General features: G+C 37.6%; 1 protein-coding gene across 1 annotated transcript in view; it reads right to left on the bottom strand.

Moving 5' to 3' along the window:
- DPP4 (dipeptidyl peptidase 4) overlaps positions 1-12697 on the bottom strand; it is a 40500-nt gene that overhangs the window by 16871 nt on the left and 10932 nt on the right. The window contains exons 6-16 of the mRNA XM_064718552.1: positions 12106-12158; positions 11937-12009; positions 10651-10771; positions 10083-10243; positions 8164-8267; positions 4671-4800; positions 4485-4529; positions 1388-1492; positions 1218-1285; positions 983-1036; positions 403-527 (exon numbers count right to left, since the gene is read on the bottom strand). Of these exons, the coding sequence (XP_064574622.1) occupies positions 403-527; positions 983-1036; positions 1218-1285; positions 1388-1492; positions 4485-4529; positions 4671-4800; positions 8164-8267; positions 10083-10243; positions 10651-10771; positions 11937-12009; positions 12106-12158 (1039 nt within the window). The remainder of the gene's footprint in view (positions 1-402; positions 528-982; positions 1037-1217; positions 1286-1387; positions 1493-4484; positions 4530-4670; positions 4801-8163; positions 8268-10082; positions 10244-10650; positions 10772-11936; positions 12010-12105; positions 12159-12697) is intronic.

The following is a 12697-nucleotide window of genomic DNA, read 5'->3' as shown; positions in this document are numbered from 1 at the left end:
TTTCTTCTTGACCAGCACTATCTTAATTTTATTCTCATACATAAAGCACTGCTCTTTACCCAGTCTGTTGCTTGTCACACTTTCAGAGCCTCCAAATTCCTCCTGCAGGCAGAGCTCCCCATACATCTCTTGAGGAGATGCACAGTGGACAGGAGTGTTTTGCAGCTCTTTCAGGTCCACTGACAGATAGAACTAACAAGTTTTATCCCAGTTTTATCCCTTTTTGTCAAGGTACTTCTGAGCCTAGGAGGCAGTATGTTTTTCCACTGCCAATACATTTATCCAATGTTATCAACACATATCATTGTTACACAGTACATATCAAGATCCTGACGAAGTGAACTTCAGCACCCAACTAATCAGTGAGTCATGTTTATGTCAATTAATTCGGGGTATACTCACCGAGACAATTTAGCTGATAATACTGTGTGTCTTTGCTGAAGGACACAGAATAATACTGGCATCTTTTTTCATCCAGATTACAGCTAACACATTTAGGCAATTTTGGACTGCTTTCCAAGAGCACTCTGCAAAGTAAATGAGTTTTATCTCAGAGATATTTTTTTTAAGCTATGCTAAAGCAGTATATGGTTTTTAAGTAAGATGGCTGAATAAAAAAAGGTAAAATTTGGAAATGATAGAAACTGATTCAAAAACTAGAGAAAACAGAGTTTCAGCTTTTGGGTTCAATTAATACTGAAATTATAGTAATAGGAAAAAAAGCATGAAGGTTATTTTTAGGGTATTTTTGCTTGAGGATTGGTTGTTTGTTCTCACAATTTCCCTTTATTAACTGAATTTATAGAAAAATATTTCCATTATTTTTGCAGTTTATACTCTTACACTGATTTTCATTGAATATCTTAAAGATGACCACACATCTGAACATACGAATCTTTAAGTTTTCAGTGATTTTTCCTTAAAGTTTCTCTTTTTCGTTAACAAAAATTTTACTCATACTGCAGAAAAAAGAATTTCTTACTTATAAAGATTTCTTCCTCCTGGCATTCCATTATTTTCATTACTGATGTAGTATCTATAAAAGCAAAACATACTGGTTTTAGTAAAATATTTACAGTATAATTAAAAAATTTATCTGACATGTTTAAATCAGATTTTTAATAAGTTAAAAGCCTTCTCCCTCTTCACTCTCCATGCTTGCTTAGACCCTTGTTACCAGCCCTTAGGGAAGAGGTACCTTATTTACAGATACTTACAAAAATTGATTGGTTACAGCTTCTATGCTGATTACTTCCCAATTTCCTGTAGTAATAGCTACTGGAACCTGGAGCAGGGGAAAAGGCAAGGCAAGAAGTAGGACATGAGACTCCTGGATCACCAGGAGCAGCACAAGCCAGCAGTGACTGTCCTAGACAAGATTCCTCACCTGTGAGCCATTTATGTAATGGATGTGCTTGTAACCTGCTGTGTCGCTGAAGACTTTGTAGTAGGAAGCCTTGTCGGGTGCAAAGTGAGGGACAGATGGCTGAAACTTGAACATAAGAGAGATGTCTATTAAAGCAAAAAACAAAACTCCAGATCCTCAGCGATAAATTTAGGTTTTAATATCTCTAACCAGGACTCTCAATGCTTACAACAAGGCATCAATGAATATACTGCAAACATTTTTGCCTTGTGACTTAGCAGGTAGAACCCCATAGCCATCACTCTTAAAATAAGCACACTTGAAATATTTTCCTGCTCCTTAAGCAGCAGAATTTCCTGAGTATTAGTCCTGGCAGTGACCCATGCCCCCCAACTCCCTCCCCCCCCCGAATTTGAAGTACTTTTGGTGGTCTTAGTTTTCTACAATTTTAGGAAACAATATGTGCATCTACTTTCAAAAGCACTGTTTTATTTAATCCAATGCAGCTGTAACCTATAAAAATGCAAATTTTGCAAATTCATGTTTTTCTTGAATTTCCCATTTTAAAACACATACTTGTGAACAAATTCTTTGAACTCAATTTTTTTTTTAGCTTAACAGTGAAAAATGTCCTGCTCTATTCAAAAAAACACAAGCTGCTTTCCAAGAGGAAATTTTGCATGCAAGTAGGTGATTACAGAATGACAGAATTCAAACTGGAATAATATTTTCATGAAGTAATGATCCATTTATCAATTGAGAGTGACAGAAATGAATCAATTTCTTCTATTGACTGCCATTTGAATGTGCTACATATGGTAGAAAAAAGGAGAGGAATGAAATTGAGCTGAATGAAATAAAACTTATTTCTGTGACAAATGCCCAAAGGATCTAAATGCTAATTAGGCAACTGACACAATGTAACTGCCTCGGAGATGTTGCACCCATCCTGAAATGGTGAAACAAAGCTGAAGTGATTTGCCTCCGGTCATTCAGAAAGCAATGACAGGAATTAAGTCTTTCTAACCATGTGCTCCAAATAACCTCTCCTTGTTCCCAAGCAATATTTCTGCAAAAATTATTCTGGCAAATAATTTGCTAGCTCTTCCCTTATTCTTCAAAGTGTGACTTTCCTTTAACTCAACTGGCAAGCTCTAACAGCTGATGACCTGGAAGCCTTATACAGCAATGCAGGCTTTTCTGAGCATTCTTCATTTAAACATCATTTCATCTCTATTAAAAAAAAAACAAAACCAAAGTACCAAAACCCCAAAAAACCCCCAAACCAAAACCACCAACAAAAAACATAAAAAGCTCTCCCCACCAAAACCCATAAAAAATATTATAGGTACAAAGGGAGGACTATATGTCTGTATTCTACCCACACAGATAATTTACTTAAATTTTTCTACACATGAGTATGTGCATATATATATATATACACCTTTCAAATGTATAAAGATATTCCTTATCAGTCAAATATCATTTAATCATCCCTAAGAGGGTGAAAAAAATAAAAAAGGAACAAATATACCTATCCTATCCTCTCTTCAGTCCTCCCTACTCTCTATTTCTTTCTCAAATCCAAGAATCGTACAGTGAGATTATCATTTCTTCCAACAGCTCCTAAGAAGTGGGTTGTCTCTTTAAAAGAAACAAAAAACCAACAACCTAGTTTAGTGGCACAGACTTGCATTTTGCCCTCTCATTTTGCACAACTGTTTACAAAGTCTGCAGCTTGATCATCACATTGTCTAATTGTGAAGCCTTTGCTGCAGAGAAGCAAAATGTGTCAGCGTTAAGGCCTTCCTTTCCATATCAAATTTGACAGCAGGTGGGTTGATCTCTCATCTTCATACTGCGGATGATTTCATCCCTGCTGTTGCCTCCCTCTTTGCATTTCTTTAAACTTTCATTTTTGACTTCAAAAGTGAATTAGTGACTAAAGCATAATCAGTGTGTGGAAAATGCGGGAGTGGAAAGTGTACTCTGTGTTCTCATCAAAAACTCTGAAACTCATTTCTCCCTCCAAATCTGAACTTTTGCATCTCTGCTTCACTTCCCCCAGATCTTCTGTGTGGTTCATTAGGTGCCTACTCCCTACCATGTACAAAAGGACTGAGAGGCAGCTTGGAAAGCATCATCCAGACAGTAGCGGCTGGTTTGGCAGAAGTGCATGAAAATTTTAATCTGGCCAGTTACATTCATCTTGTCCTCACTTCTCTTCAGTGGATATTTTATGCAGGGGAAAAATAAATAAATGAGTAGCCCCAATTAAATCCTGGAATGGTTTATTGCAACCTGATTGACTAAAAATTACCTTTGTCCTTAATGCCTTTATTCCAATACAATTCAAAGCTTACAGAATACACTTCTAAATACATTTTATTCCCTAGATCTTTCTGGAAGTAGTAGGAAGACTAGAAAGCAGGTAAACCAGAATAGCTGGCAACTCCCCAGAACAAAGGGAATTCTGAATTTGGGCTCCTGCATTTTCCCCTACCTACTGCTACCAAAGCAGCAGGTCAGAAGCAGAAAGGAGCCTGGAAATGGCGCTCTGCTTTTGGTAAGCTGAACATAAAATCACAGAATCATAGAATGGTGTGGGTTGGAAGGGACCTTGAAGTTCATCTTGCTCCAACCCCCCTGCTATAGGAAGGGACAACTTCCACTAGACCAGGGTGCTCTAAGCCCCATCCAACTTGGTCTAAAACACTCTCAGAGATGCGGTATCCACAGCTGCTCTGGACAACCTGTTCCAGTGCCTCACCACCCTCCCAGTGAAGAATTTCTTTCTAACTCCTAATCTGAGCCTACTCTTTCAATTTAAAGCCAGAACCTCTTGTCCTGTCAACAAGATGCACAGGTCACAGAGGGCATGATTAGAGCTCCAGCTACACTGCCCTGTCAGCCCAGCCTTTACCCACAAAAAAATTAAGCTTAACCCCAGGTGTGGGGTGACATTTGAGATAATTTTTTCCTGTACATGTAAAACACAGCAAGCAAGAGGATTGGACCTACACAAAAGAGGCACTGCAAAATGCAACAGGCTCATATGAAATTTTCATAATTATCAGAATTATTTAGCATGTAGCAGTTTTAGAAATTGAATACTCACTCTGCCAATCCAGCCAGTTGTACTTTCTTCAGTAAATTGTTTTTCCTAAGAACAAGAAAAACAATCCCACAACAATTATGTTTATTTTACATCAGGCTTTATTTCTACAAAGAAACACATAGAGATATATTCTACTCTTTTCTAGTTTCATCAACCATTGCAACTCTCCCACCTAATTTCTCTTACCTTCGGACATGACCAAGTAGCATTTTCAAAGTCACAGACTGTGAGGACTGAAAAATTCTGAATTCTTCTAAGCCACTGCAGACAAATCCTTTCATCTGTCACCCATGTTACAACACTCAAATAATGATCACTGAAAACAGCAACAACATAAGATATTTAAAATCCTCTCTATAATAGCATACCATACAATTGCATTCAGCAATTCACTGAATGAGACTCATCTGGCTATTTTCATTTCAATCTACTCTTCAACAATAAACAATGATGCAAATGTAATTTAGCCATTTTTTCAACTGTTTTTGCTGCTAGTAGATGCCTTGGTTATTTTCAGAGATACAATAAAGAATTAGATGGCTCATACAAACCCACATCCAGAAAGACTGCAATTAAATTTTAACAGCTATTCTCTAGTGCATAAAATAATAGCTACTCCAGGCTGTTCATAAATCTTGTACTGTGTGCATCTAGAGGAAATTCTTCTGAATATTAAGCTGTATATGCCTTAGATTAAGCAATTTTATCCTTAGCTGCCTGAAGTTGGTTGCTTGTAATTATTTTCTGAATGATAGATACATTTTGTTCAATTTAGTAGTTATTTCTTTAGTTACAGTGGAGGGAGAGATCATGCCAAAACCAGATATGACTATTTGAATATTTTACTTTCATCTTGAGAATACCACCCAGCTGACATGAAGGATGAAATATCAGAAAAAAAACCCCATTTTCATGAATATTCCTGCATATTAATTTTAAAAATGCACCACATAAAATTTAGTGGCTTTGTTTACCATAACGATCTGTTAGATGTACTGTCTTTTCTTATTTTAGATCTTTTCCTATCTCCTTGAAGCCTTATGAACTAAAATAAAACAAACTTCCCCTCCAAGGCAAGTATACATTTTTAACCGTAATTTGCACATTTGACTTAGTTCCAAGTTCATGTTCCCTTTTCCCCCAAAGTTAGTTAACAAAAATGTGTGGGAAGTCTTGTGATAAGAGTATCTTTCTGATCACTGCAGTTTGGGGAAGGAAACACTACAATTAGTGTGGATGGATTAAAAATATGTCAGTTGGTTATCAAAAACCTTCAGATTTATTCCTACATGACAGTTTCAAATTCATGTTTGTGAAAGGTCTATTTCTGCATGTATATTTGACTGGGATGTCAGCAGGTCATTTAATTGCTACTGCCATTGAGTCTGCAGGAGCTTGTTGGTGAAAAAAAAATAAAAATAAAACACCACTCTTCCTGTACCTATAATAGTGGTTTCCCTTGTTTTGTATAAGGGGAATTAGTCCCACATTTATCATCCCTTCAAAGTGAGAGTCGTCAACAATTCTGGTGACTATAAATCATTAATCAGACAAGATGAACATTACAAGGAAAACAAACAAAACAAATACCATTTATCGAGCTATTACAAGAACCATCTCTCCCCTGTGAGAGTGGGAATGCACCTTCAGCACTCAGCAACAAACAAAAGGTTAACTAAGCTGCCATTAACTCAAGTTTAAAGTACAGTAGTTTTGCACTGCCCTTTTCATTTTTTGCTGAAAAGGGATACTCTGCAACTACTCTACTTAGGAGTCAGCCTAATCTAGGATAGATAATTTCAGGCAAGAAGGATCCATTCCCTTCATCCTCTTGCTGGCCAATAGGAACCCCCCGTATCCATTGTGCCAAAACCAGTGTTTAAATGCTGGATGGATTTTACGCTGGTCATTCAAGCAGAGTGTCAGGTTTCAAGTACCATCACATGGCAAAGCACTGCCATTCCAGATTCTGGCAGTTTTTCTTGACAAATAAAACTCTTGCTCTGCAACATAAGTGAGCTGTGCCCCCTTCATATGTAGGGGTAAAATTGGTGCTCATCCAAGCTCTGGATAGTGCTGTAGCAGGCAACCATTTGCTGAGGCATTGCCCTTCAACATCCCCAACTAGGCAGGTGGAGTGAGGTATGCCACCAACTCAAACCCAGTTTTGCTCAAAATGTAGCTCCTTGGAAGTAAAAATAGAATTTTCCATCACAAAAACTAACCTTTCCTGTCATACAGTGGTGTACATATAAATACAATGTAAATATTAAATACTTTGTGCTTCCAACAAAAAAACCCAACCAACAGCAGCACTGCACATTGCTCACCTTTTCCTACTTGTATACTTTGCTCTTGCAAAGTTCCCCAAGATTTGTTCTGGCCACCTCAGCTTTTGCAGGACACATAAGGTGAGACTTGACCATTATTTGGATCAGCCAATGGGAGAAAGAGTGAATTTTGATCCTTGAACTCATCATTCAAGATTTATATTTGTATTAATCCTGACTAACAGAGTGGAAAATCAATTTTTAAATGGATGAACTCCATGTAACTCACACCTCTGTTAGCCAGATGGATGCGAGGCTGGAAGGTAGCTGATGATTATTCTCCTCATATCAAATTCCATAAGGTATTAACAAAAATTTTAAAAACCCTCTAAGACAGCAAAGATCTTAATCAGTAATGAGCAAAATGTAAAGGGCTTTTAATTCTGAGGCACTGGAATACTGGAGAAAACAAGGCACGACAGCTATCTAACATGCAGCTATGGCAGTGTGACTGCAAGGGAAGGATAAAGAACAACATATTCATAAGAACTTGCATCTCTGTTAACACATGGATGTTACACTGTGGTGAGGCTGAAATGAAAGAGCACTGATTTTCCAGTTATAGGCCCCCATGTATAAAATGCTGGTTTTTGCATAAGCTAACAGACCTTTGTTTTTTTCTGGTTTATCAGTAAAACCTGTGCTTTCATACCCATCATGTTTGTAAGTGCAAACCTCTAAAACATTTCCACAATACTGTTAAAAAGAAAAAAACAAACCCCAAGATTTGGGATAGCAAATTGTGTGCATGCACTTTAAACTGATGTAGCTGCTCTTTACAAAATACATTTATATCATGTTGTGCATTTCCAGTGGCATTTTGAGGAATACAATTTTCCATTTACTCTGAGAGGTGCTGATTTTCACCATCTTCCCAAAGAAAACAAACATTTTAAGTATAAATCTGAAGACAACCACGATACCTTGCCTTAGCAAGGAGTCTGCTTCCAATGAAATCAAATCTTCACTTACCATTAAGGTTTTGTTTTGTTGGTTTTTTTTTCTCCAGTGAATAGAAATACATATATTATAATTTGATTATACGAAAACTTGCTCATATTAAAGTTGTACTGTGAAATGACTTCACCATAGTTAGACTCCACTGAATGTGATGAGCCAAGAACTTGTCACATTCTGAATATAACATACATGGAATATGCCATCTATATATAATCACTAGGAGGATAATCTCTGTGCAGATTTTCTCTGGTAAATCTTGTTGCTATCAGAGCCACATTACACGGAAAAACTGCCATATACACTGAATACAGGGAGGTCACCTATAAAAGCTCCTCCTCTCCCATCAAAAGAAACAATCGCATACCAAATATTTAACCTAAATGTCTCACCTTGATTTTATTTCTGCAGGTGGAAAAATTTCAACAGACTTGAAAGTTGGAAGTGATGTGGTATCCACAATAAAGAACTGTACAGTTGGATTTGTAGCTCCTGCCTAAAAATAAAATTTTTCATTGTATTTTTGCAGAGAGAATATTCTTTGTGAAGCATTTGAAATTATAGATGAATAAGTCACTACAGACAGAAAGGTAAAACCAACCAACTGCAAACATGTGAGAAGACAAGCTCCTAAATGCAGTTTTATGACTGGTACATAAATTATCCTTTGTATTTTTCACACAGAAGTGTTGGTTATTGGTTTCTAGATTAGAAAGACTACTACATTTAGAAACAATCACAGGGATTGCTGTATTTGACCACATCTCATCCTACACACCCCACACAGTACCTAGAGAGAACCAAATCCATTGCTAACACACAGGAAAATGCTTCTCCATGGAAGCAGCACCTTACATGAACTAATCATATCACAGCTGCCTGTATCACAACCAAAGCTGTGACTGCAGCATGCACTGCACTATCTCTGGTGTAATGCTGCTGACAGCAAAAGAACTCTGTCAGCAAGGGCTGCTTCTCTTGTGGTTACCCAGCCAAGTCCTTGTGGTGACAGCTAGGTAGCTAAACTTGATCCACCTCCAGAAGTCAGCAATATTCCAAACAAAAGGGGTTTGTAATAAAGTGTGTAATTTAGATTGGCAATTCATTCTACACCTTTGTCTCTTCTCAGGGGCCATGCTCAGGACTGCAGCTGTCAGCAACCCTTCTGGGGGAGGCTCCAAGGGCACAGGCCATGTGCTCCAGGACCTTGGGGAAGGGTAGGGAGCGACCATGGCTGCTGCAGAGAAAGCTGAGCTGGGCATAAAGAGGGCAATTTCTCCACCAGACAGCTGTACCAGATAAGCAATAGCTGGCTGTATCATCTGCCCTGCTCCATTATCAAGACTGAAAATATCTTCCTGGGATGGCCAGATCATCATGGATTGGGGCAGGCAGGGCATGCTGATGCCTTAAGCCAACACAGAGTATAAAATACCAGGGGTGAACAGAAAGAACCAAAATGATGGACTTGAGAGGATTTCAACCCATCTATTCCTTCCCAGCAATGGGGATGCCCAGCAGTGTGCTGGTGAGTGTATTATGGAGGCCAGCTATGAGAACATGCTTGTATTGACACTCAGCAGGGTAGTGCAATTGTTGTACTCTAATTTGTACTTGCTTTATGTCTTAAGTGCATTGCTTAGATAAATCAAAATCCTGCACAACACCAAATAAAAGGTAAATCCTGTATTAAATACGAAATCCTCCCCACATGGAGCACATGAAGGAGCACTCTGCACTCTGACTCTCATCCCATTCAGCCCAGTGCCAGCTGTGCCATGAGCAGTGGGCATAAAGTCATGTGGAGAGGAGGGGGAAGGAGGAGGAGCTCCTTGCACTAAAGCTTTCACTCTCACAGCTAAAACTGGAAGAGCTTAAGGTGTGGGCAAAGAAACTCCTTTAGCAGATTCCTACTCTTCCTCTCAATACAGGAAACTGAAAATTCTAGATTAGCTGAAGAAAATTCCATTATCAATACCATGCACAACACTAAGATAATGTACATCTGCCTAATGCCTTGTACCAGCTTAGCTCCCTGAGAGATTTTTTATGTCAACATCTACTCACTACCTCTAAATTTTATAGTGAAACAACAAAACCTTAAATCATACTTTTTTCCCTCCCTCTTTTTTCTTTCCCCTGGAGATAATAAAATACTTTAACATTGCCAGATGCTGTTGACTTCAGAAAGAGTAATCACAGCAAGCTGTTGAGGAGAGACAGACAATATTTTCATTAGCAGGAACTGATTAAATGAGACTACTCTCTTAATGAAACTGCAGAACAAACATGTTTAATAAATAACACAGACCTTGGGATATGGGATTTTAATGGTCTTTGGATACTGCAAGGTGTCTTCAGAATAAAAGGAATACTCTATAACAGGGACTTCTGTATCATTAAAGGATGCATATGCCAAAAAATTGCCATTTGGAGACCACCACAGAGCAGAATGGGTGCCAAACATTTCCTCTGAAAGAGATGCAAATGTATTTAAGTTATAATTGATAAGTCGGCTCTTCTATCCTAGGTGCTGTTCTCATTAGTTTTTAATAGGATTTTTTAAAATTGAAGTTCAGATACTGAAATGCAGACTGTTTGTTGGAGTTCTGAAATGAGACATTAGATCAATGTTTATAATCTATCATGTGAAGCTAATTCACAGTAAAATTTCCAGTGACACAATGCTAATGAGGCAAACTCATATATATTCTTAGATCACACTAGCCAGGCATTAAGCCCAGGTAAGAATGCATGTTCTTTTAAAATACAGAGTTTGATTAATTTGAATTTTTCAGTGGTAAGGAATGAGATAACAATTACAATAAACCAAAGTTTTTACATAATAATGGAAAGTAAAACTTGCTTGATGTAGTTACCTTCATAAACCCAGTCTGGTATTCCATTGAAAATTTTATTTTCTTCTCCATTTTTAGTGATTTGCACTGCTTCTTCTGTTGGTGAAGCTTTTACATAAACATTATTATTCCAAACATATGCCTGCAAAACATCATTGTGATAACAATTACTACTACAGTAAATCTTACTTCCTTTCTTTATTTCATCTACAGGGCAATTTACAACAGATGACAAAAAACATCTTTAAAAGCTGCATTTCACCAAACAGCCTTGATACTTAACAAACTTGGAATTACTAATACAAATCAGGGTGAGCAGTATAACTTCAGGCCAAGATGCAAAAAACCAAATCAAATATGAAAAGTGATATGAATTCTCTATATTGAGTTTTGAAAATCTTGCAATTCATTTTCTCCCAAATACAAACTCATTTTCCTTCATCAGGAGTTTTCCACTAATTTTTCTTTCAAGGAAAACTACCAGGGCTTTGGTAAAACATTCACTGGGGTCTCAGTGCTGCCAATAGCTCTGCAAAGCTGGTACATTTCTTCAGCAGCACTCAGAATTCCAGTTTTTGGCACCCGTCTGCCTCTCTAATCACCCCTGGTTCTCGTCTTCAATAACTGAACAACACAGTTTTATTCCAGAACTTTGCTCCAAGATGCAGAAACTCTTTTTTCATCTTCCTTTGCTTCTGTTGCTGGTCTTTATAATTGACATACAAATTCACTAAGCAATAAGAATAAATGAACACCACATTGTCCTGTGGCAGTCTAACACACAACACAAGGAAGGCACAAGCCTTGCAAATGTCGTGGTTGGCACCATTGACATGGACTGAAGAGGAGAGGAGGAAGAAAACAGCAGTGGGAAAGAGTACAAGATGGATTTTAATCCTCTAATCCCATTACATGCATCCATCAAGTAAAACTTCATCAATTTTTGTGTAATTAGGAGATAAAAATCACAGAGTGACGATTAAATAGACAGTTGTAATGCTGCTGTCTTTGAAAAGGATGAGCTACTGTCTGCAACTGTGAAAACACAAAGTTCCTGTGCATTTGTGCATTTCATGACTGCTGGGGCTACTAGTTACTTTCAGGAATGCATTTTCATCAAAGAACAAAAGAAAACACACAGAGGAACTTTGGAGTCTTTCCAGCTACAGTAGTCAATTTCGAGACTAGTTCAGCTACTTTACCTAGCAGCAGGAAAGTACCAAAACTCCAAGGGTACAGACAACACGAGTTTCCATGTCATGTGTAGGAAAATGACTCTATATAAAGTTTTATTTTTCTTTACTAACCAGCTTATGACCAACAGGTGACCAGGATATATACTGTGTATCATTAGGTAGTAGTCCATCATCTAAGATAGAACTGGAAAAACAAAAACAAAATGCAGCCAAGAGAAATCAGTGAAATGACATTTTGAATGAATGTTAAAACAACATTTTATGTGCAAAAATTACTGACCTGTTACCGAAATCATAGATGTGATACGAAGCTGTAAAGGAATGCCTCCACAACTGCAAAAGAATTATTTTAATAGTAAAGAAAATAAATTCCACCAGGTTACACATCTCTTGCAGCTTGAATTCCCCCTAAAGCTCTCCTTGTGATTTTTATTAAGATATTTAATATTATTTTCATTAAGATTAGAGATATTTTTATTAAGATGAGAGAGAACATAAAGAACATACAAGGGTACTAGATCCCTAACAAGTTTAAGGAAAGACTAAAGAATTTCCACTCTTCTGGGGCCATCACTTAAAAACTCTGACTAAGGCCATTGACTGATTAATGACAGAACTACAGATGCCATAGATGCTGCAGATTTTCAGAAACCCTTGTAGCTACATGGCAGACTATCATCAGTGTGCAGTTAACCCTCCTCCTTGTGCTTTACTGGCTCATTTCCTGTTTCCTGTCTCATTTTTCATGTTGTATTATTTAACTTGGCATCTTATTTTATAATAGCTCTCACAAGTCCCAGCAGTATGTCTGCAGCATTTCCTCCACTACCAGGGTGACCTATTCCCATTCATACTGTCACAGAAATAAAACC

Source organism: Zonotrichia leucophrys, chromosome 7 (assembly GCF_028769735.1).
Source record: "Zonotrichia leucophrys gambelii isolate GWCS_2022_RI chromosome 7, RI_Zleu_2.0, whole genome shotgun sequence".
Lineage (NCBI taxonomy): Eukaryota > Metazoa > Chordata > Aves > Passeriformes > Passerellidae > Zonotrichia > Zonotrichia leucophrys.
The sequence above is the reverse complement of the archived record's forward strand: the minus strand, read 5'-3'. Positions and strand labels throughout refer to the sequence as shown.